This window comes from Gopherus flavomarginatus, chromosome 3 (assembly GCF_025201925.1).
Source record: "Gopherus flavomarginatus isolate rGopFla2 chromosome 3, rGopFla2.mat.asm, whole genome shotgun sequence".
In the NCBI taxonomy this organism is placed as follows: domain Eukaryota; kingdom Metazoa; phylum Chordata; order Testudines; family Testudinidae; genus Gopherus; species Gopherus flavomarginatus.
In genome coordinates, this window is record NC_066619.1 from 72,361,503 (window position 1) to 72,389,084 (window position 27,582).

The 27,582-nt window shown below is 40.9% G+C and overlaps 1 protein-coding gene across 4 annotated transcripts in view; it reads right to left on the reverse strand.

Moving 5' to 3' along the window:
* The window catches only part of MCC (MCC regulator of WNT signaling pathway), a 341,462-nt gene that overhangs the window by 68,025 nt on the left and 245,855 nt on the right, over positions 1 to 27,582 (reverse strand). For all 4 annotated transcript variants that reach the window (XM_050945632.1, XM_050945631.1, XM_050945634.1 and 1 more), the window contains 5 exons: positions 24,942 to 25,105; positions 21,921 to 22,127; positions 3,533 to 3,679; positions 3,094 to 3,183; positions 2,350 to 2,498 (listed from right to left, as the gene is read on the reverse strand). In XM_050945632.1, the coding sequence (XP_050801589.1) occupies positions 2,350 to 2,498; positions 3,094 to 3,183; positions 3,533 to 3,679; positions 21,921 to 22,127; positions 24,942 to 25,105 (757 nt within the window). The remainder of the gene's footprint in view (positions 1 to 2,349; positions 2,499 to 3,093; positions 3,184 to 3,532; positions 3,680 to 21,920; positions 22,128 to 24,941; positions 25,106 to 27,582) is intronic.

Consider the following 27,582-nt stretch of genomic DNA (forward strand, 5'->3'; position numbering starts at 1 on the left):
GAAGGGACTTGAGCAAGCACTTGAAGAAGAACAAAAGTTCCATAGTGTGCATTGATATACCCTGCTTCAAAGTGTACTATGGAACTTCTAGTGTGCACCAACAAGATCCACATGGACAGTTAGTGCAGGGCAGACTAGTGTGAAGTAGATTTCCATTACGGCTTGCTGCCAAGTATATGTTCACATAAACAAGCCCTGATACTTAAACGTCAACATTGTTGACTACCTCACTGCTTATCGTTTTTGCAGAGACATCAAGCTGCGTACTTATCCATCATCGCTGAATGTAGTAGCAGGGTACAGTTAAATGCTGTAAAGGTTTACTTAGGTATGGAATAAGGAAATCAACACCATTCACGCCTCTCAAAAATCTGAAGTCACCCCCTCATCACCTGTAAATGGGGTAGGAAAAAAGTTAGCACATCCCTTCTTCGATAGCCAGAATAAACCCCTGAGCTTTTCAGGTTGCCCAAAGTCCCAGCAGTTCCCTTCCCAGCTGTCAAAAGATCCAGTTCTCTTGACAACTTCTCCAGTGTTTGTGTTGTCAATACAAAATTCTGTAGCTCACTGAAAAGAAGGGGGAGCATTTTCATAAAATTAATTCATATCAAAATAGTCAAATAAAAAGCATACTAGACTGGACTAGAACTGGGAAAAGCAGTAAGGAGGAGTGCAGTGCCACATAATTCTGGGATTTTTTATTTACAATTTTGAGCTCATGTAATTAATAAGACATGGTGCCTTGACTATGGAAGAGCTAATACAGTACAAGGTCCAGTGATACCAGCAATACTGTTAGACTCATAGACTTTAAGGTCAGAAGGGACCATCAAGATCATCTAGTCTGACCTCCCTGCACACTGCAGGCCACAGATGTCATTCACCTGCTCCTGTAATAGACCCCTAACCTCTGGCAAGTTACTGAAGTCCTCCAATTATGGTTTAAAGACTTCAAGTTACAGAGAAGTCACCATTTACATTAGTTTAAACCTGCAAGTGACCTGTGCCACATGCTGCAGAAGATGGAAGACCCCAAGGTCTCTGCCAATCTGACTCAGGGGAAAATTCCTTCCCGACCCAAATATGATGATCAGTTAAACCCTGAGCATGTGGGCAAGACCCACCAGGCAGATACCTGGGAAAGAATTCTCTATAGTAACTCAGAGCTCTCCACATCTAGTGTCTCATCACCAGCCATTGGGGATTTTTGCTACTGGCAGTTGCCTATGAGCCACATGCCATCGCAGGCAGTCCCACACTACCATCCCCTCCACAAACTTATCAAGCTCAGTCTTGAAGTCAGTCTGTTTTTTTTGCCTCCACTACTCCCCTTGGAAGGTTGCTAGAGAACTTCACTCCTCTGATGGTTAGAAACCTTTGCCTAATTTCGAGCCTAAACTTGTTGCTGGCCATTTTATATCCATTTGTTCTTGTGCCCACATTGGCACTTAACTTAAATAATTCCTCTCCCTCCCTGGTATTTATCCCTCTGATTTATGTACACAGAGCAATCATATCTCCCCTCAGCCTTTGTCTGGTTAGGCTAAACATGCCCAGCTCTTTGAGTCTCCTCTCATAAGGTAGGTTTTCCTTTCCTCACCTCCTCCTAGTAGCCCTTCTCTGCACCTGTTCCAGTTTGAATTCATCTGTCTTAAACACAGGAGACCAGAATTGCACACAATATTCCAGATAAGGTTTCACCAGTGCCTTGTATAATGGTACTAACACTTCCCCCGTCTCTACTGGAAATACCTGGCCTGATGCATCACAGGACTGCATTAGTCTTTTTCATGGTCACACCACACTGACAACTCATCCTATGATCAACCAATACATCCATTCTCCATCTCATCTAAAATGAGCACATTTACTGAGACAATTTGATTCTGAACACTATTATTCAGGTACCCCAGCAGAAAACAAAATACCCTGTTTCTAGAAGGGTGTAGTAGTCATGCAAATCCTAAGTAATAACGTTTGTATGTTTTAGAAAAAAATGCAAGATCTACTGGTTTGCTGCATGCTTCAGGGATATGGTGAACACACCACAGTTTAGAATTCTGGACATGGAAGAGACATGAGAAATAAATGATCTACTTACTACATAGGACAGAGAGAGATTCAAATCCATTAAAGGCCTTAGCATACATGTTCAAATTATCATATTGGTAGAAAAACTGTTAATATATGTTAAGATCACCTCTTCATTATCCAAGTTTCACATTTATTTGGAGCTGCCAGAGACGAACTGGGAGCCAAGCACGAACATATGAGATATGAAAATAAAATCAATTTAACAACACAAATAGTAGGCAAAATACTACAAGTGCGTCTAACTTTCCATCTTACCTATTTAACCTCTCTGTTTCCACTTCAAACTCTCGGATTTTGCTTTCAGAGATAGCAGATCCATGTGAATAGAGTGTCTGAAAGATTTCCTGGATGTTGGAGCAGTCTTGGAGAGAATGGGCTAAATGCTCAGCCACACTGCTAGACACCTGCACAGGGTTGTTAATAAATCTGCTGTGAGCGGACGGCTAGTTTTTAAAAATACTGTAGATTTAAAAGCACTACTCAGGCCCCCTGGAGAACATCTATACTTTCAGGAAATCTGTGCAAAAGGGCCAAATACTGCTCTCAGTTACACAAGTGTAAATCAGGAGTAGCAATGGTGTTCTGCTAGATTGACATTGGTGTTATCAGAACAGAATTTGATATACTACTCTTGTAGAGATGTCTAACTTGGGGTGCAGCTGCATAACCCTTATTTATGTGAGTAATCCTCACTCGTATTTATTGTCCCCTTGAAGTTAATATGATTACTCAGATGAGCAAGAGTTTCAAGGATTAGGTCCTTGGCCATCAATTTATGGCAACTGCATGGACTACATTATGTAAAACTGGGGATTACACAAGCGCATTCATTTATTCTCTCTCTCCTGTTAAATATTTTCCATAAAATTAGCTTTGAAATAGTAAGATACTGTTTTTGTTTTTAACAACATAACAGACACTCCGGCTCTTTCCTGCAATACTCATGTTAGGATGAGTTGTGTGTGCAGTTTATTATTTTGTTTTATTATTAGCACTCACCCCTATGCTGCTGATTTCTGATCCTAGGACAGGTCGGTCAGACGATGAAGACTCTGACCTTGTCTTTGAGAGCTTCACTCGTTCAGCAATCTAAAAGCCACAAAGCTACACAAGTTACAGACAGGCATCCCACGCCCCATTTTCTCCACAACTATGCAAAATGCATCATCATTCACACATTCACCATGCTTGGAAATCCCACATTAAGTTGATAAATGAAAGCTGGCATCTGTGTTGTGACTAAGAGAGACTTAAAATTATTAGCACTTTATCTCTTCCTGCAGCTTGAGTTCATGGGCCCGCTTAGGGCCCTTGAAAACACCCCTGGGATTCTAGATGATACTTCCCAGTTAATCGCATGCCTGCACAGCAGCTGTGCACAATGAAGTCTGCCTCTTCCAGATAATAAGAGGCATCACTGCAGCACACAACAGCTCACCTTGGCAATGGGAATGTCATTGCTGCTACTGCTTGTGCTCAGCTCTCCAGTACTGGGGTTCACGGGTCGATTTGCGGAAGTGAGACGACCTGGACTGGATGGGCCTGTTGCCTGGATGCTCTGTAAACGTGTTTGCAGTTCCCGAACCTAAAATCAAATGTAACATTCTTCTTTTATTTTTATTGTTTAGATAATTAGCTAGCTCTTTCCCCCTATTCTGGCATCCAACTGATGATTACTGACTGACAAGGTCATCTGATTATTGTTAAGGCTTTCACTGTGGCAGGGGGGTGGGCATTGATTCAGAACTCTCCCCTAGTGCCAGCCCCTTCTAACTTGTTCAGTGTGGAAATACACAAATCTGCTGACACAGAACAATTCTTTGTTCCAGCTTGTTTTATATAATCCCTTGAATGCAACAACGTTATATGTATAAGCAGGGCCGGCTCTACAGTCTTTATCGCCCCAAGCAGCACACCGAATTGCAGCCATGGGCGGCGGGAGCAGTCCGTGTGCCCTTAGGGCGGCAGGCGCGTTTCCTCGGCGGCAATTTGGCGGCAGCTTCTACATTTAGCTGAAGCAGCCGCGGACAGCTAAACATAGAAGCTGCTGCCAAATTGCCGCCGCCGCGGAAATGCGCGTGCAGCCCTAAGGGCACACGGACTGCACCCGCTGTCCGTGGTGGCAATTTGGCACGCTGCTTGGGGGCAAAACAACAGGGACTGCCGCCTCTTGCAGATTGCCGCCCCAAGCACCAACTTGGAATGCTGGTGCCTGGAGCCAGCCCTGTGTATAAGAATCTCCTTCTTTGGAATGAAGTTAAAATAATGCTTTGGACTAAAATTAGGAACTGTAAAGAACCTGGTAAGTAAACAAAGATCCTACTGCTAGAGTCTTCAATGGCTGAAGAGAGAGGCTCTAAAACTGATGAAATAGTTCTCATGCATAAATATCCCAGGATGACTTCACTGCATTAAAAGGCCAAAGTAATTGAAATGTAAATAATTTATTAATACTTTGAAAACTACAATTAAATAGAGCACCATGGAGTGAGTAATGTCAAGAACAGGAACTTCTAGAAAAAGCACCCAACCAACAGTTTGCTGAAGCTCTCAATAACCACACATTTTGTAAAAAGCTGCACTGTCCTCATTACATGCCAAAGAAATACAGAACTGACTTCAAAAGAGTTTTACAGCTAAGAAAAAAAAGGCTTGAAGAAGCCAAATGGTATTGCTGGATAAGAGATTATAGGGTTTACCTCAGAATAATACTTGACAAACAAAGAATAAATGGTTGGCTTGGCACAGCAATTATACCACAGGGGAGAGTAACAGAGCTCATTTTTCTGCAGAACTAGCATCCTCGCATCAAAGGGAAAGGGAGGAAAAAAAGCCCTCCCCAGTTTGAAGGGGAAAATTCTCTGAATGAAAAATAGTTTATTTTTACTTATTTAACTTATGTGTGGATTCTGTTAAAACAATGAACAGCCAATGTACAACTGATGATATTTTGCCAAAAATTCTAAAAAATGCAGTAATGTTTGAATTGCATATACCATTGTACAAGTATGATTTTATACATAAATATATATTAGCACCAAACATAGGTTAATATTTCAAGCATATGCCCTCAGTCAAACTTAAGGCTGTTGCATTAAGGTTTTGGGCATTCCCAGCTCCAGAGCTCTTAAGGTACATTATTATTGTTATTAATTTTTAGCATTGTTATCAAGAGTGGGGGCCTCATTATGTCCACTGTACAGACACATGAGAAGACAAGGGCCCTGCCCCAAAGAGCTTTCAATCTCATTTAAGACAAAATATTGAGTGTAACAAACAATACAAGGGAAAAGAAGAGAGGGAAGGATGAAGGTAGCAGTAATAAGAACTTTGGTTACAAAGGTTAACTGTGGGCATAACTTGGTGGCTCATCCAGAATGGGATGCTAACTACCTTACACAAAGTGCATCCAATAGTTCAACCCCTTTATATCGTGCAAGGTCCAGAAAAACGGAGTCAAACACGCACCTCTTCAATACATTTTCATTACACAGTTAAATGAGCTGGGCACAGACATGTAAAACACCCACCCATGGCAAACAATTTTCAGTTGGTAACTCAGGCTGGGTTTACATACACAGTTAACACCAATAAAACAGCACTACTGCAACCCTCTAGGGTAGGAGTGCTGAACTGGTATAGAAACTGGTGAATTGCACTGAGGTCATGCTCTTGCATATCACTATTTATACTAGTGCAGCCACACTGATTCAAAAAACCAAACCAAACCACCAGTGTAGACAAGACCTCAGTCAAATCCACAAATTTTACTAACATACACAAGAGCATTTCTGTTAACAAGGCTATCTCCACGCCACACTCTGATTTTCATTCCCCAGTTATTTAGGCTGCAAAGCTGTGTGAAATTTTTTTTTAAAGAATATATCTATGAGAAAAGTATTTCCGCCCCTTCTCCTTGTACTCAAAATATTCTGTACCGTTTTCGTTCAAACTTAAAAAAAAAAATCACCTTTGGCCAGAGACCAAACTTGGAAGATTTCGATTCCAAACTGAAAGTTTTGCAAAGTTATAGGCAACTAAAAACAGAGGGTTAAAGTGAAAAGTGTCTGAAATCTTAACCACAGTGGTCATTACTGTTCCCATGATGCTGTGTACACAGTCTCGTACATACATTTTTTAAGCCACCTTACATGGACAATGTTCCATAAAGCTCCTCACAATGCAATCAAACACTGACACAGAGATGTTTCCTTTGGCCTACACTTTATTATTGAAGAATATATCTATGAGAAAAGTATTTCCGCCCCTTCTCCTTGTACTCAAAATATTCTGTACCGTTTTCGTTCAAACTTAAAAAAAAAAATCACCTTTGGCCAGAGACCAAACTTGGAAGATTTCGATTCCAAACTGAAAGTTTTGCAAAGTTATAGGCAACTAAAAACAGAGGGTTAAAGTGAAAAGTGTCTGAAATCTTAACCACAGTGGTCATTTACTGTTCCCATGATGCTGTGTACACAGTCTCGTACATACATTTTTTAAGCCACCTTACATGGACAATGTTCCATAAAGCTCCTCACAATGCAATCAAACACTGACACAGAGATGTTTCCTTTGGCCTACACTTTATTATTGAGCAGTGATTACTGATCTATCTCAATTACAGAGTGAGCTGCTCTAAAGGATTTGTAAAACGCTATTTGTAATAGAAAGAAAAATTAACCAAATTTAGACCACAGCCAGGAAAACAGTTTACTTAGGAAAGCACATGGTCAAAAACTCAAGAGCACAGTCTAACCATCAATGTACACTATTCGCTGCTTCAATATTCTGTTTCAGAAACAAGAAGGTGAAAAAAAGAGAGAGCACTAACAACCCTGAACTGTGTGGTCTCTCTTTTACATACAAATCCAGAGTGTTAGCTAAGTAGATTTTACAGGCTGAATTAATCATTAAAATTTGTAAATGAAATTAAGAATGTGTCCATTTTGCATTGAATTTATAGTAATGTTGAGTACTCAAAAGTAATGTTGAGTAGTTAAATAGAACAAATTCGTCTTACCTGTAAATAGGTGATCTCATAATGTATACATTTACCAATTCAAAATCTCATAACTGGGTTGCCCTACCCACTGGAGAGCCCAGAGACAGCTCAGCTAACTATTTCTGGTCACCAAAACCTTCTTTTGATAGAGCTGAATGCACCATCTCCTCAGAAAATAACTTTCCAAGCTACAGGTAATGGTAATTCTAGAGAAAAAAAATAAAGGCAGACCAGAGAAGAGGGATCGAGAGAGAAAAATGTTATAAGAGGAGGTTTCTCTGGATTGGTGGATGTATGAATTATGAGAAGACTAATTTACAGACAAGGTTAAAATTGTCCAAGCCTCTTACATCTATACATCTGCCTTCTGACTGAGTGTTCAGTGGTGTACAAGATACGTCTAGAGATACTGTCCCTGCCCTAAAGAGCTTACAATGTCAGAAGAAAAATATCATTTATATAGCACCAGAACTTTCCATGAAATTTTTGTGCCTTACCTAAATGGAAAATGAAGATGACAAAAGAAGAGCTAGGAAAGAGGATTAAAATAAATAATTTGAGTGACTTTATGTTGAGACTACATCTTACAAGCTCAGATATTTTCTAGACTGATATTGAGGTAGCACCAGGGGATGGTGTAGATAGTACAGTATTGGAGGTCAGTGGTGGAAAGCCAGGTGAAAAAAAAATGAGTTCTGAAGAAGGATTTAAAGAAAGAAATTGAGGATTTTTGATGAGATGGAAGAGGAATATTATGGCAAGGTTTGAGAGCAATATGAAAGAAAGCATGAAGTTAAGAGCGGGAGGGGAGAGAAGCAGAACACTGGGGTGAGGTGTGGAGGGAGGTGAAAGATTTAAGGTGAAAGATGGTAAAGCAGCATCTATTGAGCAACACACACAGCATCCACTGAGGCTCAGAAATCCACTACGACTTTCAAATCTCCAAAATATTACCTCTTTTCATGAATGGTCAAATATATGCAGACAATCACCTATATGTGCACTTTCACTCGTGCAAACAACACAACTTACACTTGCAGAACCCCACTTGCACACAAAAAGCGAGCCTGGTTTAGGAATGAAAATGGAGATGTTCCAGTAGCTGTCCTGCAGATTTCTTGCAAGATCTTCTCTCTCCAATAGAGAGTTCAGAGTGAACGTGCTGCTTGGTGGGATTTTATTTGCACATGTGTATAAATCTGATGACCAGCACACCTAATTAATCCCTCTATACCTTAGATTCGATTAAAAGCATATTTTTGGGTGGCAAGGTGTGATCAAGTTTACAGACAACTCTACGCACACCAGTGTAAATCCACTGACTTCCACAAAGATAATCCTGATTTACATCTTTGTAACTGTGAGAAGGACCAAATCTAACAGTCTAACAAGTTTTCTGTTCTACAGGAACAGAACCTGAGTCTGCACAGTTTAGACTTGTGTAGCTCCAAGACTTCTAAAATGATTAGGCCTAGGACAAAGAGATGGTGAGAGTACCTGCGATATATAAATTAAGAACCTACGATAAAAATTAGACTTCTCTGGGAAACAAAAGCTTGCAGAAAGGGTTGTTGAGTATATTGGTCTCTCAGATCATTTACTCACCTAACAGGGAACATAGGAAAAAGAAATATAGTCACTTGTCTGCTATGAGCTCAAAGGAAAGTTGCCTGAGAGCTCAAAGAAATAAATGTAATTCCATTTAAGAGGATGACATTTCGTTACTGATCTCAGAAACTAGCTAAAAGAAGGTTAGATGGCTAGATTCTCTTGGCTTCCAGAGAAATTACAAGAGCTCATGAGGTGCACGACCTTAAAGTTGTGAAGCCCTGTGGAAGAGGTCTCACAGAAAGTCAAATACTTCTGGTTCAATAAGCAGAGCAGCTGGTATCCCAATTCTGAAATTATTTCCCAGACTCATGGGCTAACCAAACCAAGATGCTAGTAGTATCTCTGAGTGGTTTGCGCGTCAATGGATGAATATTCACAAAGTGCAGTCAAATTCCATGTGGTCAGGTTTTGAAGTAATACTGGGTTCCAAGGTAAAAGAACTGTGAATTGGAAAATCAAAGGCTCACACACTCTGACACTTCCAGTGGTTTGCAATTCAGCGGTGGTGAAGCCAGTTCATTTGCTCTTGGATAATTTAATATTATCCCATTTATTTCCCCAGCTCATCTGGTAATCAGGAGAAGAGATAAGGTGTACAGTGGAACCTCACTATGGGAATGAAAAGATACCCATAAAACATGCCATGAGCTCCTTTTGTCTAGGTTAATATATTGACGATATCGCTGTGTTACGCAAGAGTGGTCATATAAAAGGTCCCATAGATGCTGGAACTAGGGATATGGGGAGTGCTGCGGCACCACCTGGCTTGAAGTGGATTCCATTATACACAGGGTGCAGAGTTTGGTTCAGTGGCTCTCAGGACCCCAACTATACAAATTGTTCCAGCACCCCTGAAAGGTATGACATATGATGCTATACCACGTAGCCACATGTCAGTACTGCTGAAATACATTGTATCCTGGTGTATCTTCTGTCATCTTGAAGGAAAGTGTCTAACAGCTGAGCCAACTGTCTTGTGTGTTCAAGCAACTTCTAAGGGCTGAGTTAGATGAAGCAGTACTTGCCTGTGTTGTCTAAAATCTAATGCTGCAAGCAACAAGTCTCACATGACTGATTCCACTGTGATGCAGGAATCCATCTTCCTCCTGGCAGAGGCAAGGACCCAGTAATGCAGAAACCGTTTTCCTGTTCAAAAGCTGGTTTATGACCTCTGGAATTTCTTCATTTAGAGCTTCCTTCATGTTACTAACTTAGGTATACAATACCAGCAGCAGCTGGGCCCCTACTAAGCATCCTCTTAGATAGCAAGTAACAGCTTAGGAAAGGCCTCTGACCTCTGAGATGTAGTGAGTATGCTCTCAGACAGCATGAGGTTGCATTCTTTGATTTCAGACGTCTATTGAGTGTCCTCTCAGCAGGGATGGTGGCTTATGAAAGGCTGTACTGTTGTCTGTGGAGGAGATCAGTTTTTAGTTCTTCATTTGCTTTAAGAGTCTTGTAGATTGTTCTTCAAGGAGAAATCAGGCATGAGATAGGTTTAGTAAAGCAGTGATTTGAGCGGGGAGCACTGTCAGAACATTCACTGATGGAAGCAGTAAACTGGGGAAGGATTGTGCAGATAGCACAAATTATGGGGGAAGTTTTCACACTAAGAAAACATTAACTGCATCCATGATATCTAGTAGACAGGGCAACCCAATTGTGAAACTCAAGATTGGTGTATGTATTAAGAATACTAAATTCATTTACAGAGAAACTTATTTTATATATATGTATGTTCCCTGCTAGTAAATACTGTCATTACTATACTAATTGGAGTACAAATTTAAGTAATTTCTAATTAGGTTTATTAATATTAAATAATGCTTAGTAACACAAGTAAAAATTAAAGCAACAACTGTATAATTGTATCTCTAATATTGTTTCCTTAGAATGCAGAGGATTGGATTAGAAGGGGAAAAAACACAATTAAGAACCACCGAATGAAAAAAAATGAAAACAAGGTGGGAGACAGAAAACCCTGTCATACTTTATATTAAGATTGCATTTATAAAGCATTCATAAATGATTAATAGATGTATATAAGTATGTTGGAGACATGAGTAGTATGTGTTACAGATAATTACAAGCATATCAGTAGAGTATGTTCTAGTGCAGGGGCTGACAACCTTTCAGAAGTGGTGTGCCGAGTCTTCATTTATTCACTCTAATTTAAGGTTTCGCGTGCCAGTAATCCATTTTAACATTTTTAGAAGGTCTTTTTCTATAATATATAACTAAACTGTTGTTGTATATAAGGTAAATAAAGTTTTTAAAATGTTTAAGAAGCTTCATATAAAATTAAATTAAAATGCAGAGACCCCTGGATCAGTGGCCAGGACCTGAGCAGGATGAGAGCCACTGAAAATCAGCTCACGTGCCTATCCCTGTTCTAGTGGTTATAAGCAACATATTGACTTGTTGGGTTCTATAACGACTGACTACCCATATAGTCAAACATCATTTAAACCTTTATAAACTATTTATAAATTTGCCCTCAATATAAAGCATGACCAAGAACTCTCAATTGGTTTAACTTCATATTATTTTGATTAAGAGATAATTAGTGCATTCGTTCCTAATCCAACTTTAAATAAAAGAGGTGTCAGCTGCAACACCATTTATCCCTCCTCCTTGACCAGTGACCTGATTATTTAATCATTCAATATTTCCTTAAGAAATGGAAGTCTCTTTTACAATTTTAATATTTTCCAATTACATCTCTACCTCAATATAACGCTGTCCTCGGGAGTCAAAAAAATCTTAGTGCATTATAGGTGAAACCACGTTATATCCAACTTTTTGATCTGCCAGAGTGCACAACCCCACCGCCCCAGAGCACTGCTTTACCACGTTATATTCAAATTCGTGTTATATTGGGTCACATTATATCGGGGTAGAGGTATATTATTTTTCTGCTATAAGCAGTACTAAGCGTAACAAAATATTGCAAAATATGCAACAAAATATTGCATACCATTTCCCCGCCTTCTGATTTATTCATGCAGAATGCAAGCCTTGTACATGCGTAGGAAAAGAACATAAGAACAATCATACTGGGTCAGACCAAAGGTCCATCAAGCCCGGTATCCTGTCCTCTGACAGTAGCCAATGGCAGGTGCCACAAAGGGAATGAACAGACAGGTTATCATCAAGTGATCAATGCCCTGTCACCCAGTCCTAGCTTCTGGTAAACAGAGGCTAGGGACACCATTCCTACCCATCCTAGCTAATAGCCATTGATGGACCTATCTTCTATGAATCTATCTAGCTCCCTTTTGAGCCCCATTATAGTATTGGTCTTCACAACACCCTCTGGCAAGGAGTTCCAGAGGTTGACAGTGTGTTGTGTGAAAAAATACTTTCTTGTGTTTTGTTTTAAACCTGCTACCTATTAATTTCATTTGGTGGCCGCTTGTTCTTGTATTATGAGAAGGAGTAAATAACACTTCCTTATTTACTTTCTCTATACCACTCATGATTTTATAGACCTCTATCATATCCCCCTCTTAGTCGCCTCTTTTGGAATGCAGGATGGAAGAATGCAACACTAGTGTAAAACTCAGTCTTCTGACAATTAAATGTGTCTTGAGTGGCCAGTGCCTTTTCCAGTCTCTGGGTCTTTATGACTTTTCAGCCACACCCAGACACAGTTATTTTCAATAGGATGGGGAAGGAGCACTAGTCTGAGCATGGACTGGATGTATGAATCAGAAATTCACACGATGAAAAATAGAAAAGAACCATCTGTGTTACTTAACGAAGGTGCCAAAATATTCTCTCAAATGTTTCAGAAAATAAATATACATACAAAACTGTACATACTGACTGTAAACGAAGGGAGGCCAAAGTGAGTACGTAACCTACAGCTTTCTACAAAGCATTCTGCAGTTCTTGTAATCTTTGATACAAGATTATAAGTCCCAGCATGCAATGCTTTGCACTGATCCTTGCAGACGAGTGTTGGGTCCTGTCTCTCCCTAACTGAAGGAAGATAATGAAGATAAGACCAGCAGCAGAATGCTCTATTTTATGCAAAATGCAAATTGTGTGTATCCTGCAGGTTCATGGCAAAGTTGCAGTACCCTTTAACTGTACAATGCTGCACTGCATAAAAGACAGTTACTCACCTTTCATAACTGTTGTTCTTCAAGATGTGTTGTTCATGCCCATTTCATTGTAGGTGTATGTGCTCACCAGTGCCAGAAAATTTTCCCTCAGTGGTATCTATAGGGGACTGGCTCTGGTGCCCTCTGAAATGACATGTGTATGAAGGGATGCCACCAGCTCCCTCATCCCTTTCTTGCTGGAACTCCGACAGAGGGGAAAGGGGAATGGGTCATGGAAAGGACATGAGCAACACATCTCGAAGAACAACCGAAGAACTCACAAAAGGTAAATAACCATCTTTCCTTCTTCACTTTCCTTCACTATCATAGGAGGCACAGACTGTGCTATCTTGTAGCAAGTATGGATGCAGGTGGTGATTCAGGACAAAATCCTCTGAGAAGACATTGGGAGGCCCTTCATCCTGTCAGCTACTGCAATGAAGAGCTGAGTAGATCTGCGTTGTGCAGCCGCCTCTCCCTGTTAGACACATGGGACTTTGGACAGAACACTGGGATGACGATATCCTGGTTGACATGGAAGTGCAACACCACCTTTGGCAGGAAGGCCGGATGAGGATGCTGTTGGACCTCGTCCTTGTAGAGCACAATGTACGGGGGCTCCAATCTCGGAGACTCGCCTCACCAAGCTAATAGCTACAAGGAATGCCACCTTCTATGACAGGTGTGAAAGGGAGCAGAAAGCCAGAGGCTCGAAGACAGGGCCAGTGAGTCTGGAGAGGACTAGGCAGAGATCCCACTCTGGGGAGTTGGGTCCTGAACTGCCAGGAAAAGCCTCTCAAAGCCCTTCAGGAATCTGATAGTCATCCCATAGGAGAATATCGATCTACCCTGGACGCTGATATGTCTATAAGTGTACCTTGATCGATGAATAAACAAGGCTTTAATGCTTTAAGTGAAGCAGGCAATCTAGGATGATTGTAGAAATAAATGGATCAGAGAGAAATTCCGCTCCAACGTCCAGCAGGAGAAGCTCTTCCACTTTACCAGGTACATCATCCTGGTAGAGTGGTTTCTGCTTTCCAAGATGACTGGCCGTACTTGAGTAGAGCACGCTTGCGCCTCGGGATTTAACCACGCAGCAACCACACTGTGTGGTGGAGAGCGGAGAGGTTCAGGTGCAGGAATCATCCAGGATCCTGACAGGGCAGGTCTGGGTGGCTGGGAAGTGTCCCTGGGCTGCCACCCCTAAGTCCATCAGCGTGCCGAACCAATGCTGCCGCAGCCAAGCCAGGGCAATCACAATGACTAGAGATCCCTCTTGCTTTTCAAGAGGACCTTGCCAATCAGTGGGGCAGGCAGCAAGGCCTACATCAGGTCGCCTGACCACGACAGGAGGAAGGCATCGGATAGCGAGCTGCTGTCGAGACCTTGCTGAGAGCAGAACCAGTGATATTTTCTGTTCTGTCTGGTGGTGAATAGGTCCACTCAGAGAGCTCCCTACTTCTGGAAGAGCATCCTGGTGACCTTCAAGTGGAGGGATCACTTGTGGTGAGAGAAGAAGGACCTGCTAAGGCAATCTGCAGCGCATCTGGACGCTGGGGAATGCGAGGCTTCCAGGTGGAAGGGATGCTGGATACAGAAGTCCTGACAAAGGGCCAATGATCGAGCTCCTCCTGTCTGTTGACATAGAACATGGAGGCCGTGTTGTTTGAATTGGAGGGTATACCCCTCTGCAACAGTGTTGAGCACCCACTGGTCTCATGTTATAGAAGCCCAAGCAGGGTGGTAGGGCAATAAATGGTTGGAAAATAAAAAAGGGTGTTGGATTTAGGATGCAGGCTGGGAGGTTGCCCTTGAGTGTACCCTCAAAATGGCTGTTTGTTACCCGGCTGGTGGCAGGTACAGCTTGAGTGAGCCAAGGTGGCTGGTGGTTGGCACTGTTGACATTTATAGCCCTTGCCCTTCTTGTGGATGGGCTCTGATCAGGACTGACTACTGAATCTGTGGGTCTTCTGTGGTTTGAACCACTTTCTTTTGGGCACCAGCATGTAAAGGTCCAGGGAGTGCAAAGTAGCCCTAGAGTCTTTCAGGCCACGTAACCTGCGGTCTGTTTGCTCTGAAAACAGCACCAGACCATCAAAGGGGAAGTCCTGGATCAAATCTGAATCTCCACCAACAGCCCAGATGATTGCAGCCATGATGGTCTCCTCATGGATACAGCCGAAGTCATGGTCCTGGCTGTGAAGTCTGCTGTGTCCAAGGCTGCTTGGAGAGCAGACCTCACCACTGTCTTGCCCTCATGAAGAATAGCCAAGAACTCTCTCCTAGGCTCCTCTGGCAGCGAGTCCACAAAGTTGGTCATAAACTGCCAAATGTTATAATCATAACAGCCAAGTAGGGCCTGATGATTGGCCACTCTCAGAGATCGAGCCTCTGTTCTTAGGGGTTGAACCTGGTTGCCCCGTCTGTTGTGCTCATTGACTAGGGATATGACCAATGAACTTGATGGGGGGGGGAGGGATGGGTATAAAGTTATTCAAAGAGAGAGAGAGTGTAAAAAACACTTTCTACTGGCAATAGTGGAGTGAGTATGTGTGTGTAAAAAACACTTTCTACTGGCAATAGCTGCCTCTAGACTTTAAACAGTTTACTTTAGGATGGCTATATAACTCAGTGGTAGCGTAGACCTCTGCATTGTGAAATTAGCAACTACATTATGGACATCCTACAGAAATAAGTAATTGCCTCATTTGCTAATGACCTGTGAGAAACAAAAGTCCGTATGCATGTCATTTCTTAACTACTGCTCTGCAAAGTGGCACAATCTATTAACTGAATGCATTAAATACCTAATTTAATTAAAACTCTAACAAGCCTCGGAAAACCTATTGAGAGCACTTTGTTTGATTACAGACATTGGGCTAAAGTAACAGACCTATTGATCTGATCAGCTTCAGCTATTTTCTCTATCCAATTTAATTTGTGCAGAACAAAAACTAAGTTTTGGCAGGGTCCCCTCCCCCTCAACTTCCTTGGGGAAATAATCTGAAGTGACTCTGGGTTCAGGGTTGCATATATAAAATATTTAACAGGTCAAAGAAAACACTTTTTGTGCGGCAGCTATGGACATAGGTTACATTATAAATGCAAACATGCTTTCTAGTGCAACAATTACATAGTGTTCCTGACACGGTCACGTATAATAAATAGACTCCTCCAAGGGGAATTAAACTAATTGTTTTGCATATTAAGTGTGGTATTCAAAAACATATTTTAACAAACATTTAATAAACTTGAATTAATGAAATAGGTAGAAAATTATTTTAGTTGTGTGTGTAATCTAGAGTCTGTCTTTGATTTTCTTATGTTGTGTCCTAACCCAAAGGTTAGTTAGTGACTTAGCTGCATTTGGGAGCTAACAGGAGATACATCTATTAAATTTATATTGAGAAGAGTTTTCTTCGCATTTACTAAAAAACTAAGATGACTTGTTTTGTGGAGTGAGTTGTAGGCTTCAGAGAGAAAGATTCAGGGCTTTTCGTCTGTAGAGTCACTGATTTTAATCCAATTCAGGTCAATAAATAACTTAATATTGTCACCACTCATTAGCTTTTATGATGGCTTATGTGAAATGAGTGAATGGTCTCAGTTCCTACCAGAGAGGCTTCCACATTCATACAAAAAACAAAAAATGACCACTGTATGCAGCACCTTTGTTAGAAGTCCCAGCAGAGATGCCCATGACTGAGTTGACAGAATGGCTGAACTATGCTCTCACTCCTTACTCTTTGTCTAAACAAGTTCAGTTCCACAGGTGTTCAGGATGTTAGAGGTCCTAGTGCAGACTGGCCACCACAGTCATGTTCAACTCCAAAATGATTAGGCCTGCGTTGAGTAAGGTTACAAACATGGCATTAAAAACACTAGCTGCAATCTACACTAGGGCTGCTGTCAGGGTTCCCTCCCTACTCTGAACTCTAGAGTATAGATGTGGGGATCTGCATGAAAGACCCCTTAAGCTTATCTCTACCAGCTTAGGTTAAAAACTTCCCCGAGGCACAAATCCTTCCTTGTCCTTGGAACGGTATCACTGCCACCACCAAGTGAGTTAGACAAAGATTTAAGAAAAGGACCGTTTGGAGTTCCTGTTTCCCCCAAATATCCCCTCAAGCCCCTTTATCCCCTTTCCTGGGGAGGCTTGAGAGCAAACAAGGTGAGCACAGACCTGACCCTTGGGTTTCTAGGACACTAAAAACCCAGATTCTTAAAAACAGAACTTTATAATAAAGAAAAAAGTAAAAGCAGCACCTCTGTAAAATCAGGATGGAAGGTAATTTTACAGGGCAATAAGATTTAAAAAACAGAGGATTTCCCTCTAAGCAAAACTTTAAAGTTACCAAAAAACAGGAATAAACCTCCTTAGCATAGGGAAAATTCACAAGATAAACCAAAAGATAATCTAATGCATTTCCTTCCTATTACTTACAATTTGTAATCTTAGATGCTTAGTTCAGGTATGTCTTTAGGAGACGCATTTTCTCTGAGTGGTTCCTCGCTGTCCCAGAGAGAACACAAAGAGAACACAAAACAAAAACCTTCTCCCCTTATTGGTCCTTTTTGTCAGGTGCCTACCAGGTTATTTGAGCTTCTTAACTCTTTACAGGTAATGGAGGGATTTTATGCTACCCATAGCTGTATGTTTATGACAGCTACCAGTGTTGCTGACCCTTCTGGAGCTGAACCAGTGCCAGCAACAGTGGGAAATTTTCTCTTGCACACACAGCATCCTAGATGCAATCCTTTCAGGTGAGGGTTGAGATGCGGTCTGGCCTTCGATGTACTTGTCCTTTCACAAGCACTAAATTCATACTGTGAAAATATAATTTGCCTTTTTTCCTAAATTAATTAATTAAATAAATATTTCTATATTGTTCCCACAGGTCTCATCCCAGGCCCTTCTCCACTGTGTCTGAAAATTCTGACTTCCTTTTGGGTTCGGCTTCTGAATTTTCTATACTTTTGCTTGCTTTCTTTTTTATGATTTCATTTTTTCCCTCTTACCTGCCTGCCTCTCTCTCTTCCCCTTAAATTTCTGTGCTCTGGACCGAGACAAGTTCTCCCCCACTTCTCAATCCCTACTCCCTTTCCTCTTGCCCATCCCAAATCTCTCTCCCCTTCCCAAATGTTTCTCCTTAGCCAGTCAGAAGACTTTTTCAGTGCTGACTGACCTAAATAATTACATATTGTCTGCAAGTTTTGCCATCCCACTGCTCCTGCTTTTGCAGATAATTAGGAAGTATATTAAACACAATATATATGGTCCTTGTTCACAAGGCACTTTCATGGCATTTTTGCCATGATGAAAATTGACCATTTAGTCCTATTTTTTTTGTTTTCTGTCACTTATCTATTTTCTGATCCTTTCACTCCATGACTTCTGAGATTCCTTAATAATGTTTTGTAAGGCACTTCTAGAAATCTTTTTGAAATGTCAAATAAATTAGGTCAGGTGTTTTTTTTATCCATTATTGTGCTGATATGTTAAAGAATTTTAATGGATTTTTTAGGTATAATTTTCCTTTGCAGAACTATGCTGGTTAGACCCTATTATATTAGAATAATTTAAGTTCTATTCCTTCTATTTTTAAATGGTCATTTACATTAATTTATCAGGTAAGAAAGTAATACTTGGGCCATGTCTACACTACCATGTAGGACGGCAAAACTTGTCACTTTGGGGTGTGCCCCTGACATAGTTACTGCCCCTGGTTTAATTATGTTGATGGAAGAGCTCTCTTCCGTTAGCACAGAGAGGCTATACAAGAGATCTTACAATGGTGCAGCTGCATTAGTACAGCTGTGCCGCTGTAAGGTCTCTAGTGTAGGCAGAGCCTTACTGACCTGTAATTCCCCAGACCTTTAAAAAAGAGATGCAACATTTGCTATCCTCCAACCCTCTACTGTGATTTTAATTAGAAGTTGCCTATTGTGAGCTGTTCAGCCAATCCATTCTTAAATTCCTTAACACATTTGGATGCTTACCATCTAGTCTTCACTGCCCTTTAATTTATCAGTTTGTTCTAGTGCCTCTTCTTTAAACACCTCAACCTCTTATAGCTCTTAAGTTTTATTACCAGAAAATGTAGATCTGGTAATAAAATAGCTAATCTGCAATTAGTTATTGCATATGGCCAGGAGGACTGTACTTTCCGAAACCTCCCAAAGGCTGACATAGCAAACAGACATCCTGACTAAGAACATCCTCCAAATAAATTTTATACAATACCACCCTCATGCTGTCTATAGCCGTGGTAGATTTGCACAGCTGAAGGAAAACAGAAAATACATAAAATCTTCATTATACTGAGAAACCAGCAAACAGGTTTTTGAACTTTGTCTGTAACTCAAGATGTGGCAATGGTCCTAGTTAAAGTGAAAATACTGTGTCAAGTACTCAGTGTGAACAGGGCTGAGAACTATTTACACTGCATGGTACATGGTTACATGGGAGACAAACATTTTGCAAGAGAAAACAAATGCTCAAACAAGGGCTGTCAAGCAATTACAAAAATTAATCGCTATCCATTGTGCTGTTAAACAAAAATAGAATACCATTTCTATAAATATTTTTGGATGTTTTCCACATTTTCAAATATATTAATTTCAATTACAACACAGAATACAAAGCTTACAGTGCTCACTTTATATTTATTTTTTATTATAAATATTTGCACTGTAAAAATAAAATAGAATTTTTCAATTCACGTAATACAAGTGCTGTAGTGCAATCTCTTTATCATGAAAGTTGAACTTACAAACATAGAGGTATGTAGAAAAAATAACTGCATTCAAAAATAAAACAATGTAAAACTTGAGAGCCTACAAGTCCACTCAGTCCTACTCCTTGTTCAGCCAATCGTGCTAAAGATTCATATGTCCCTTCACGCTCCAACCACCATTCCAGAGGACATGCGTCCATGCTGATGAGGGGTTCTGCTTGATAATGATCCAAAGCAGTGTGGACTGACACATGTTCATCTTCATCATCTGAGTCAGATGCCACCAGCAGAAGGTTGGATTTTCTTTTTTTGTGGTTTGGGTTCTGTAATTTCTGCATCAGATGGTTGCTCTTTTCAGACTTCTGAAAACACGCTCCACATCATGTACCTCTCAGATTTTGGAAGGCACTTCAGATTCTTAAACCTTGGGTCAAGTGCTGTAGCTATCTTTAGAAAGCTCACATTGATACCTTTTTTGCGTTTTGTCAAATCTGCAGTGAAAATATTCTTAAAACGAACAACATGCTGGGTGATCATCCAAGATTGCTAATAACATGAAATATATGGCAGAATGTGGGTAAAACACAGAGCAGGAGACATACAATTCTCTCCCAAGGAGTTCTGTCACAAATTTAATTAACACATTTTATTTTTTTTAACAAGAGGAATCAGCATGGAAGCATGCCCTCTGGAATAGTGGCCAAAGTATGAAGGGGTATACGAATGTTTAGCATATCTGGCACAATATCTTGTAATATCAGCTACAAAAGTGCCATGCGAACGCCTGTTTTCACTCTCAGGTAATAAGAAGCAAGCAGCATTATCTCCAGTAAATGTAAAGAAACTTGTTTCTCTTAGTGATTGGCTCAACATGAAATAGAACTTAACAGACTTGTAGGCTCTAAAGTTTTACATGGCTTTGTTTTTGAGTGCAGTTATGTAACAAAAAAAAATCTACATTTGTAAATTGCACTTTCATGATAATGAGATTGCTCTATGGTACTTGTATGAGGTGAACTGAAAAATACTATTTCTTTTATCGTTTTTACAGTGCAAACATTTGTAATAAAAAAATATAAAGTATTTACACTTTATATTATGTGTTGTGACTGAAATCAATATATTTGAAAATGTAGAAAAACATCCAAAATATTTAATAAATTTCTACTGGTATTCTATTGTTTAACAGTGCCATTAAAACAATGATTAATCGGAATAAATTTTTTAAATTACTATTGATTTTTTTGAGTTAATAATGTGAGTTAACTGCGATTAATCGAGAGCGCTAGTTCAAACACAAATTCAGACATACACACATGTGCAATTTTAAACAGAGCATGAGACAAAGATCTAGTAAGCACCACGACAGATTATAGGTGTAATTGGCCTTAGCAGCAAATAAACTCATTATGTTACAATGGATAGGAAGCTTTGTTGAGTGAGATGATCTATGGCTGGATATCCAAAGACTGGAAATGGCAAACGATATAGTCTTATACCATGCTGAAGAGTACTGATCTCTTAAATATGTAGTATTCAAGGAAGAGGTTGCTCTGCTGCCACTAGGTAAAAAACAACATTTTACAAAGAATACAAAGGTCTCTAAATTTTTACCCACATACAGCACAAGGCTTGGAAGAAAAATCATACGCATTCTTCAAAAACAAAATTATTATTTCACATGCAGATGTTTCATGGAACACTGCTAAATTTCCTAACTTGTCTATTAAGGAGAGGCAGTAAACAATTTAAAAGAATACCAGAGACTGACCATGGACTCTTTAAGCTTTCATCTTTTCTGTAACTTGATTTCCTCTTGTCTTAATTCAATGTCTACATAAAGAACAACAGTTTTGTCTGACATAGCAAACAGCTGGAAAATGGAGACAGGGATAGAGGGCACGGCTGGGACTACTCAAAGTTCATTTCACAGAGCATTATTTCCCAGTGACAGGTGTCCTGCTCTTTTACTTTCTCTTAATCACAAATTCAATTCTCATCAAAGACAAAGATCTATTTGTTGTTCACAGGAAAATCCACTAAATGAACATCTGCTTTATCTATAAACAACTTAAACAAGCTTTCCTGCCAGTGAATACCAGCCTTTCAGTTAACACATTTTCTGATATGAGGCTTCTGTATATTTTGACTGTCCATCATATAGAAGCTCCTTGCAATTTCTTTCCATTCACTCTAAGCTCTTTACAACTTACATTGCTTCACTTCCAAAAAATGGTGCAAGAAAGTAAGTGCAGGGTGCCAGCTCTCCCCAGTTACAAACTTATGTGGCCTGAAATGAACTGAAAAGATCCCTGTTACTAGAAAGGCTCTTCTATGTACTTTGTAGAGAGCTGGCAGTCTTACCCTTCTGCGTAATCTGTCTCTTTCTTCCCGGATAGCGTTCATGGTGGCCTTGGTTCTGTTCAGCTCCTCTTCTTTGCTGCACAGCATAGCAGTGAGGCTCTCATTTTCTTCCCTCAGACCAGCCAGCTCCTTTTCCCACCGAGATCTCTCTTCAGACAGGTTTGGATACAGATCCCGTCCCAGCACACCCTCAATCTCCTCCACTGTCTGCAAAAACACAGAAAGAAAGGAGCAGGAGGGGAGAATATTAAAAAGGGCCAATAATACTGCACTGCCACCAAATAAGGATGTAAGGGGAGCTATACCATTACACACATGCATACAAGCAACGCACACGTGCACACACAATGTACATCTTTTGTTTGAAGTTTAATGAAGGCTGCTTTCATTATTATAGTTTGTAACCTTTCTACTCTTCAGCACCATGAGTACCTGGGCAGACAATGGGTGCTTTACAAATAAAAGTTCACCTCACTGAGATATACACAAACAACAGCATGCAGTTGGCATTTATACAGCACCTTTCCTCAGACGGCCTCAAAGTATAGCACATTCACTATGCCTCACTATGAGTAAGTGTTGTGCCTCTTTCGCAGATGACTTAACTGAGACACACAGGGTATATCTGCACTGCCGCTGGGATTGTGTCCCCTCAACACAGGCAGACAGACATGAGAGTTTGAGCCAGCGTAGAGGGATAGCTCATGCTAGCCACCTGAATATGTGCCTAGTGGGTCCAGGCAGGTTTGTACTCAGGCACCTAGCCTGACTCGCCATCTGTGCTACACTGCCATTTTGAGCACATTTGTTCAAGCAGAGCTTGTCTGTCTACTTGTGTTGGAAAGCACCCTCCCGGCTGAAGTGTAGATGTACTCACAGTGCCAGGTTGTGCCTGGCTCTTGAATGGGTGTGTAGGGCTGGGGAGGGTTCAAGGAATCCTTCTTCACATACTAGCCTGACAGGGGCAAGTGCAGTCCCACATTTGGGGGAGCACAAGGATGGTTCTTTCCATGGGACCCCAGGGACATGCGTTTCCCTCAAGGGCACAAGGATATATGGGGAGGGGAGGCAGACATGGCCAGGCACACTGTGTGTGTGTGTGTAGGGGGGGGATGGGGTACATTATGCCTTAGGACGGTGCAGCCTATACATTTCTTCTGTATACCTGCGACCTCAGCGAAGAACAAGGATTCTCTGATGCACAATCCCTTCCAGAGCTTCTGCTCTGCAAGGTGGTGCAGAGCCATACTAACACAGGCCTGTGCACAAAGAGGTTAATTGACCTATCCAAGGTTATGCAGCAAGTCTATGGAAGAAATAGGAACAGAAACTGCATGTTCTGACTATCAATTTCCTCCTGCAAACATTGGATCATATTTCTCCTCCATCTCATTTATAGTTGGTTTACAGTTGTAAATGTAACAATTCATACAGTTAGGCTCAAGAGTGAATGCCAAATACACACCACTCAAGAGGAGGTTCCTATCCTCTTTTTCTGATTAGCAATTCCTTGTAAAACCCAGGCAGTAAAAAACAAGCTGCTGTGCTTCGTAAAGAATGAACCCTCCACCTGAATCTACAGGTCTCCAATAATCAGATTCAGAAAACAAGACAGGTTATTTCAAGATCACATACTGCTTCAAGGAGCATTTAACTTTCTCATTGGATGAATGACCTGCATTCTTGAAATGTGAAGACGAAGAAATAAAATTTGTTAGAGACGGCAAAAAGAAAAACAGGATATTGCTGGATGTTCTCTTGGAGACAATATACAGCAAGCTACTCAAGGAATCAAATGTCATATTTGAAATAAGAAGTTTTGTATTTTATAATTAAATCTACTTAACAATTATTTCAGATACAATGAAAACTTCCACCTAGTATTCAGTCTTTGTCAGCACTGCTAATCTCTTTTAATGCAGCTTACAGAATATGGTAACTAGCACTGCAAGTAAAGAAAGGGGAAGAGAAAAAATGAAAAGATACCAGCCCCCTTTTCCAGTGCTTCCTTTTGGAAAAGCCGCATAATACGTTAAATGCACCCACTCACCTCATTGCTCTGACAGGCACGTTGATAACCACCATGTACAAAACCACCATGTACAGTATCATTCTGCCCTTATGCTCTCACAAGCTGATGTGACCAACATCCATTTGCTAACTAACGTGTCTGCAGTTCTCTGGATGTGGCATGCTTTGCTTCAGCTCTGGTTTGTTAACTAGTACATGCCTTCTAGTCTCTTCTTCATTGCAATAATGTAATTGTTACATATAAGGAACTATATCTCTGAGGGAACTAATGAATTATTGAGTTTTTCTTCATTCCTGATTATACAGTGTTACAGTTCAGTTTGATAATGCATGCTGATGCATCAAGGATAAATCTGGAAACTAGCCTCACACACTGTAATTAGTCATGTGATCTAATGTTCTAAGCACAAACCTGGATACCAGGAACTCTAATAGCTCCTGTGGCATCCATCACATCATAAATTCTCTGCTGCAGTTTCCTCTTTTCTCTACTTTATAGGGGTGAGGTAAGGAGCTAATGTGCAGAAATATTTACAGCTCTTTCATCTTCAGTTTGTAATTTTTAAATAGCCATTGCTTCCTCTGATAGTTATTATTTACTCTTCTAAATACCTTGAACATTAGTCAGCCTATTCTGTGTAAGGTACTTTAAATAAATGACAGGTTTATAACTGCAAAGCTAGTCAGGGAATACCTCTGTACCTTACTTTGCGCATCTGTAAAATAAGGATAAGGCTTTGTAAAGTGCTTTGAGATCTATAGATGAAAAGCTCTATACGAGATCTATAGGTAATCTCTGTGTGACCCATAGTGCACCCATATGCAAATACAGATATACTACTGTACCTACCTCACAAGAAGTTGTGAGGCACAGTAAATCTTTGTGAAGTGCTCTGAGATTCTCAGATCATAGGCGCTATAAATGCAAGGTATTATCATGTATCCCAGTATGCACACAATGCATTTAGTGACTAGTTAATGTTGTTGCACCTTAATAGCTAGATCACAATGTTCGCTGGCAGTGGTGAGTTGTTCAATGTGTCTGTCCACTTCTGCTACAGACAAACTGCAACTGCTCTTCTTCCTCCCGCAGACTACATTCTCCAGCCCTGTCAGCACTCTCTGCAGTTCGGAGTTCAAATCACTGCAGTTATCTGTGAAACAGAAAGATCATGTTAGACATGCACTGGGTGTTGCAAGCTAAAAAACTACCATCATTGAATACTTACCTTCAGCAAGACAGGCTCCACTCCTGTAAAATGGTATATTCTTACAGTCTGACACTGCTCTTCACAAATCTCCAGTCCTGAATACCAGCAGCCTATTTGCACAAGTTATTGATTTCTCCTTACAAATCTCTAGGGTTGAATGCCATCAGCCTAAACTCTCAAATTACTCACAATCACACAAATAATCACCTCGTCCACTTATCTGGAGTGTTCGTTCTTGTTTGATAAACTTTCTCCGTATTTTAAAGACATCGTGTTTTAGCACACTCCCACGTCACTGTCCTGATTTGTTTTTTGTTACTCTTTCCCATTACTGCAGCTTCTCCTGATCTTTGTGCTCAGCAAGAAGACTTTTTCCTCAGAATCAAAATGCTCTTCTGCGCAGTTCACTCACTGATGATATAATCCAATATCCTCTAAAGGGAAAGACTTTGGGGATTTGTGCTCAAACTAATGCCCAGTGTCCACAAGCTTACACAAACCCCCCAGAGATTATTTTACGGAGCTAAAAGTTCATTTTCACAGCTGTTTCTTCTATGCATGCAACTCAAGAGAAGACTGGAAATACTCGTGGGTCCCCAGTAACAACCCTTGTTCTTGTGAGGCTCCATATCGTGATCACATTCACAAAGTGCTTCAGGATGAAAACATCATCATCATTCTCACAAGACAAGGGCCAGAGGACCCTTCCCCCCCAGCAGTCTGACAGCACTGGGTTATGGGGTGTCACCCACTCACTCCCCAATTTTGTGACAACCAAATGATCCCTGTTATCTAGTGAATTAACTTTACAAATTAATTGCATCACCTCCAACTTACATTCAGTGATAAATATCAGCAGTAGTCCCTGACGTGCATCATATGGTTGAACTCATTCTTGGGTTCTGATGCCTCTTGGCTCTATTCACTTATGGGCCATTAATTACCAAAGCATCATGCAATAATCAGCTATTGCATTGTACAACACACAATGGATTTATATATTTCATGACAATGCACTACTTTCACAGGATTACAAATACTAAAAGACGTGACATCCATTCAGGTCCTAGGTGGAACAATACAATAGGAACAACACTGCTAAACCTAGGACCGCATTGCAGTCAGACCTTCCAATCAGATATAAAACACATGGCTGGTGTTTTCAAAGAAGCCTAAGGGAGACAGGCATTCAAGTCCCACTGAAATTCAGTGGGAGTTGGGCACCTAACTCCCTTAGTTCACTTTGAAAACCTGAATTTAAAATGAAGGATCACAGAGATTGATTATGAAAGTGAGATGTGAGGGAACAGGGGACTATGACATAGGTGTTGACTCCATGGATGCTCTGGGGGCTGGAGCACCCATGGGGGAAAAACGGTGCATGCTGAGCACACACCGGAAGCCACCCAACAGCTCCCCGCCCATTCCCTCAATGCCTCCTGCCCGCCGGCGGGCCCCAAGGATCAGCACCTTCCCCTCCCTCCCCATGCCTCCCGCCTGCCACGAACAGCTGTTTTGCAGCGTGCAGGAGGCGGGGAGGGAGGAGCAAGTAAGCAGTGTGCTCGGGGAAGGGGGTGGAACTGGGAGGGAAGAGGCGGGGCAGAGAGGGGGTAGAAAGAGACAGGGTGTGGGTGGGGGTTTGGGGGAAGGAGTGGAGTGGGGGCAGGGCCTGGGACAAAGCCAGGGGTCAAGCACCCCCGGCACTTTGGAAAGTCGGCACCTATGGATTATGAAATAAATAACCTTAAGTTCATAACCAAAAACTCATCTACCTCTTTGATTAACACCAGACAAATTGACAAACTTGATCACCTAAGTTACATCCACAGATATGAACAAAAACCAGATAACTGTATGCAATGCAAGGCTTGCAATGTACAAATTTTGTGGCTGTAATTTAGGCAGTCATTTAAAAAAAATGGGCCAATTAACGTTTACGGAGAAATAAAAGCAACCTTAAAACCAAAATACTTATGTCCTCCAATGTGCTAGTGATGTTCTCATTCAGTTACACAGGCTTCATATAGAATTTCAAATCAAGTTCAAGGTCTCAGTTCTTATCTTCAAGGTGGCTCCATGGCCTAGGCCCAGACTATTTAAATGACCACCTAAAGCCCTGGGAGAACACCATGGTCGACAACTATGCTCCTCTGGCGCAATGGAACTCTAACATATGGGTGAAGCTTGTCTGTATCGATGATGAGCACAATATAAGAACCCACATAGAACAGAATAGAATTCAAGACACAGACTCAATACTGTTGTTATCTCAAAATCCAAAGGTAGCATTTGTTCCTTTGTGTTTAAATGACAGTGGCAGCAATCATGGACCCTTGCCTTTATGCAGTATTTTCAGCTTTGCACAGGGAGAAAAACAAAAGTGTTCAAAAATTCTCTTTGTGTAGGAGTAGGATTGCAAA